General features: G+C 44.0%; 1 protein-coding gene across 1 annotated transcript; it reads right to left on the reverse strand.

The window, feature by feature from the left end:
- Positions 1–896: 896 nt before the first annotated feature.
- Positions 897–1847, reverse strand: LOC134405716 (olfactory receptor 11H6-like). Its single transcript, XM_063136962.1, has one exon. It carries the CDS (start codon positions 1845–1847, stop codon positions 897–899), a length of 951 nt encoding a protein of 316 aa, XP_062993032.1.
- Positions 1848–5501: the final 3654 nt, after the last annotated feature.

The following is a 5501-nucleotide window of genomic DNA, read 5'->3' on the forward strand; positions in this document are numbered from 1 at the left end:
GGAGGAATGTTGGCTTTACACTGACTGTGTATTATTTGCCCTTGGTGAGATAAGCTCTTGAGAGAGCTCACCACCAGCTGGTGCAGAGTTCATGAGAGCTGTCTCCCCCACTGATACAGGCTGGCCTGCGTCTCGTGCTGACTCCTTTACATCAGAGTCTGATTTGGGCCAGGTGGCGGAAGTTGCAATGAAGCTCACCCAATGAAAGCTCTGTGAGCTGTGCCCACCCCCAAACAAATTCCTCTGACATTCCTAGATCTGGCCTGTCCCTGCAACAAAATGAAGTCATAGAATCCTGAGATGGCAGAAGGGAACTGTACCACTTCAGAATGAAAGTGCGGCATATGATTTTGGAATGTTACCCAATGAAAAGGCAAAACAAAACCCTGCTCATCATAAGTCTCCCAGTGCCTCAGAAAGAAGGGTCCTAGACCTGCCTGATCCCTGCTATTATAATTTTGTTTCTGCAGCAAGCCATTCATGAAGGAAAACATTCCCCAGGGATTGAATCTGGGCCCTTCTGCATGGAGAGCCAGTGCAGTACAGTGTCTGGAGTGTTGGACTGGGAGTCAGGAGATCCAGATTCTAGTCTCCACTCTGCCATGGAAACTCACTGGGTGATTTTGGGCCAGTCACAGACTCTCAGCCCAGCCTACCTCACAGGGTTGTTGTTGTTGTGAGGATAAAATGGAGAGGAGGATGGTTATGTATGCTGCCTTGGGTTCCTTTGAGGAAAGAAGGCAGGATAGACATGTAATAATAAAAAAATAAAAAATGGAAAGCAGGCACTCTGCCACTGAGCCTGATATCCAACCGTGTGTAAATTAATTGTATCTCCTGGAGTTTCCCGTTGGGTGTTTGGGTTTTGTTTCCTTCTTTTTGTCATTTCTGCACTGTCAGCATTCTGCTCCACCATTTCTCATTTTCCTCAGCAACCTGCCCAGTGCCTCTCTCACCTGATTGTTCCTCAGACAGTAGATCAGGGGGTTGAGAAAGGGCGTAACGGCAGCATAGAAGAGTGTTACTGCCTTGGTGACCTCTGACTGGCTTTCTCCACCTGGGCTTATGTAAACCCCTGCCACTGAGCCATAGAAAAGTGTCACCACCACTAGGTGGAAGGATACAGTGGAAAAGGCCTTCCTACGACTTCCTTGGCTAGATGTTTTCATGAGGGTGAAAATCACAATGCCATATGATAACGCAACAAAGAAGACATTACCCAAAACCACAGCACTCACAAAAATCTGATTGATAAGAGGAATGTTTCCCAGTGGAGGGCAGGCCAGTGACAAAATGGGTCCAGGATCACACAACACATGATCAATGATGTTGGGGCCACAGAAAGATAACTTAGAGATCAAAATCACTGGAACAAAGTTTGACAGGAAGCCAAAGGCCCAACAAGCAGCCACCAGGGCAGAGCAGGTATCTTGGGACATGATTTGTGAGTAACGCAGTGGGCGGCAGATGGCCAAATACCGATCCAAAGCCATGGCTGAGAGGAAGAAGCATTCAGTGGCACCAAGAGAGAAGAAAATGTAGAACTGGAGGAAGCAGGCTTGGAAGGAGATGATCCCGTGATGGACCACCAGGTCAAAGAGCATGCGAGGCACAGTAGCGGACACGTAGCACATCTCCAACCAGGAGAAATGGCTCAGCAGGATATACATGGGAAGCTGGCATAAGTGGGCATCTAGTCGCACAATGGTGATAATTGTGAGGTTCTCCACAAAAGTGAGCGTGTACAGAACGCTCAACAATATGAGGAGCAGGAAATGCTTTTTATGCCCACCTCCAAATCCCAGCAAAACGAATTCCTGCACTGTGGTTCCATTGGCCAACTCCATCAGGAATCATACAATATAAACACCTTCTTATCCTAAGAGCAAGCCTCATCTGCCTACATGTTTTCCTTGAGAGACAAACTCTCAGTAGGTAGATATGCCATTTAAGAGCGGAGCGTTCTGTCCCACCCACAAATGTGGATTTTATATCATAAAAACATTATAACATTATATCATAAAAACATCAGAATCAAGCCTTTTGTTGTCGGGGGGTGGGAATCATACATTACAAGGTATAAAATGTATATATGCTAATGGAGTTAAAAGGTATTGCTTTCAGGCTTTTGATGTCTGCTGTCCTGGTGAAATGGATCCACGTTCTTGCTGCTGAATCCTGAAATGACACCAAGACAAATCATGAAGCCCTAATTTCTTCTTTAAAAACAAATAAGCAAGTCTTATGAAAAATGTCTCCACTAAAATTATATTATATTTATATTAAACCTGACTGAGAGTTTCTTTCCTTTCATAATACTAATTCTAATTAGTATTAATTCATAATACTAATTCATAATACTAATTCCCACTGAAATACCACAGTTAGACTTAATTATGCACAGATAGCACACGTGATTGATTTGCCTTCTTTCTTTTACCAGAATATATATGGCAATTTTACGTTGTGATTTTCTTGAGCACTTTGAAGTGCTTCACGTGACTTGATGTGAGAAATTCTTATAGCACCCCTGTAAGGTTGGCCAATAGTCCCAACTCCATAATAGAGCTGGTGGTCACAATGAGAAACAAATTTGCCTAAAGCTTGCCAATTGGTTTGAATTGGAGTTACAATGGTGAAAAAAAGTTTGAAAGCCCTAATGATACTTATGGAAATTTCATTAGTGTTACCATGATAGCCATCGTGAATCAAAACCAGTCCTCTTCTAAATATCCAATAGGGTTTATTGGATTCAATTCAATATCTTGTGAAATAAAGCAACGTAAGAATTAGGCAAACAAAGAGTGCTTACTGTAAGAATCCGGGTATGTGCAGAAGTGTGTGAACCCCTAGTTGCATCAGCTCAATTAAAAGGAATAATTTGAATCAGGTGTTTAATTAATCATGCCACGAGCAAAAGATGTTTCCGAAGACCTCAGTAAAGCAGTTATTGCTAATCATTAGTCTAGAAACAGTTACGAACAATTTCTAAAGATTTGTGGCTACATAGTGTGACCATATGGAAAGGAGGACAGGGCTCCTGTATCTTTAACAGAGAAGGGAATTTCAGCAGGTGTCATTTCTATGCATGCAGTACCTCGTGAAATTCCCTCTTCATCACAACAGTTAAGGCTGCAGGAGCTATACTAGAGTGACCAGATGCAAAAGAGGGCAGTGTTCCTGCAGCTTTAACTGTTGGGATGAAGAGGGAATTTCACCAGGTGCTGCATGCATATAAATGACATGCAGAAATTCCCTTTCTATACAACTGTTAAATATACAGGAGCCCTGTCCTCCTTGCCATATGGTCACCCTACCTAAGGGGTTCACAGACATTTTCTCACAACTGTATATCTCAAAATGTGCTTCTCAAGGATTAAAAGGACTGAAGATAAAAAATTTACTCTCGAAAGTTATTAAAAGGTATAAAAAGTACTGCACTCTTCCAATTGAAGTGCTGATTGTTTTTCAATTAGCAGAGATATAAGCAGAAAGACGGAAGAGATTCAATAACATATTTACCTGTGTCTTTCTCTCTACCTCTTCTGAAAGACACAGTGACCAATCAGGCAGTTCAACTTCTTTGGGAACTGCAAGGTCAGAAGATATGGCCAAAGAATCTCATCCCTGCTTGTCACCAAGTCCAATCAAGTAGTGTTGCAGCTAGGTCATTTCTGACCCTGGGCTTAATGGTCTTATGATGGCCATGTGTATGAATCCTTTAGATGGCCATCTAATACATACTAGATACATCTAATCCTTTAGATATATTATTAGTTCATTTAGATGGTTATGTGTATTAAATGGAGCACATATTTAACATTTCTCTTCTCCCTGAGCCCCCCCCAATAATTCCATGTTTTACAACTGCTTCTATATTCCTGCTTAGTTAGAGCAAAAAAAGAAAAGAAAAAAGGATTGCTGTAGGGGAGGGTGAACTCGCCAGGGTCCGTCTTGTTAGACGCTTGCCCTGCTGCTACCGCCATTCACCCCAGCTCGCATTTGTCAGCTCTGACCATATATCTGAGCATGAGAAGCTTTACTCCCGTAACTCATACCATCATCATGGTTACAGGAATAAATTGAAGTTTGCTTCTGCTGCTCTGATGTTCATCAGTCATTTCCTTGGGAATATACAGAATTTTGTTGTAGACAAAGGATGATATACTTCATACCCCCATGAAGAACCTTGGCCTTCTCTGTGGTGGCACCCACCCTCTGGAGGACCCTCCCTTGTGCGGTTCAGGAGGTGGAAAACATAATATATTTTAAACGTCTCCTGAAGACATACCTTTTTACACAGGCTTTCCCTGGCCTTTAATGTAGCTGGTTTTATATTGCCTTTTAAACTTTCTAATGTTTTAAATTTATTCTTGTATTTTATGGTTTTTCATTGTGCACTGCCCAAAGAGCTTCAGCTGATGGGCAGTATAAAAATGTAATCAATCAATCAATCAATCAATCAATAAAATAAATAAAAGTAAAAATAACACAATGGGCTGCTGCAGCCATGTACATGTCTGTCTGACCACACCACACCCAATTATAATCTTTAAAATATTATTATTAAATAAGAAGAAAGAAAGAATGCTGTGCAAACAATGCAGACCTGATGGGCCCTGGCATGCCCATGCTGGCCCAGATGCTGAAGCCAGGATTGCTTGCCACTGGCCCCATCACCTGCTGTTTTCTAAGTGGTCATTTGGGGGTCCCCTAAGTGGTCATTGATGAACGACCAAGGGCGGATCTACACAGCGTACTGAAGGTGCTTGCGTGCGCCTCCAGTGCGCCCCGAAAACGATTGTGTAGATCCTGCCCTGGAAGAGGCGGAGGAAGAGGTGGAGGCGGCGGCGGCTGGGGAATCTGTCTGCGACCTTGCCGCCACCGCCCACCTCCCCGCCGGCCTCCTGCTGCCAGCGAAAGAGCCACCCAGGTCGGAGAGCTCAGCGGAAGAAGCCGCCCTGCCTTCTTCCGCCGAGCTCTCCATCCCGGGTGGCTCTTTCGCTGGCAGCAGGAGGCCGGCGGGGAGGTGGGCGGCGGCGGCAAGGACGCGGCCGGATTCCCCAGCCTCCTCCTCCTCCGCCTCTTCCTCCGCCTCTTCCACCAGGATCTACACAATCGTTTTTGGGGCGCACTGGAGGCGCACGCAAGCGCCTTCAGTATGCTGTGTAGATCCACCCCCAAAAAGAGGTCAAAAGAAGACTCAGTTTTGCACAAGATGTTCACATGTCAAGTGATCTGCATAGATGCAAATTTAGAAAGAATTATTCCAACTGAGATGGAAATACAGTGTATCTCACCATAGTTTGGAAGACTGTGTCTGTGGACTCATCACTTCAAGGCCCTGCTCTGCCTTCAGATGGTTCTTTATTTTTAAACTTGACTTGAACCGCCCAGAGAGCTCCGGCTATTGGGCGGTATAGAAATGTAATAAATAAATAAATAAATACTTGGCCTGGACAGCCTGTCAAACAGATGACACCTTCAAAATAGAGGATAGT

This window comes from Elgaria multicarinata, chromosome 11 (genome assembly GCF_023053635.1).
Source record: "Elgaria multicarinata webbii isolate HBS135686 ecotype San Diego chromosome 11, rElgMul1.1.pri, whole genome shotgun sequence".
NCBI classification, from domain to species: Eukaryota; Metazoa; Chordata; class Lepidosauria; order Squamata; family Anguidae; genus Elgaria; species Elgaria multicarinata.

Coding starts and splice junctions, on each gene's coding strand:
- LOC134405716 (XM_063136962.1), bottom strand. CDS start 1,847: ATGGAGTTGGCCAATGGAACCACAGTGCAGGAATTCGTTTTGCTGGGA.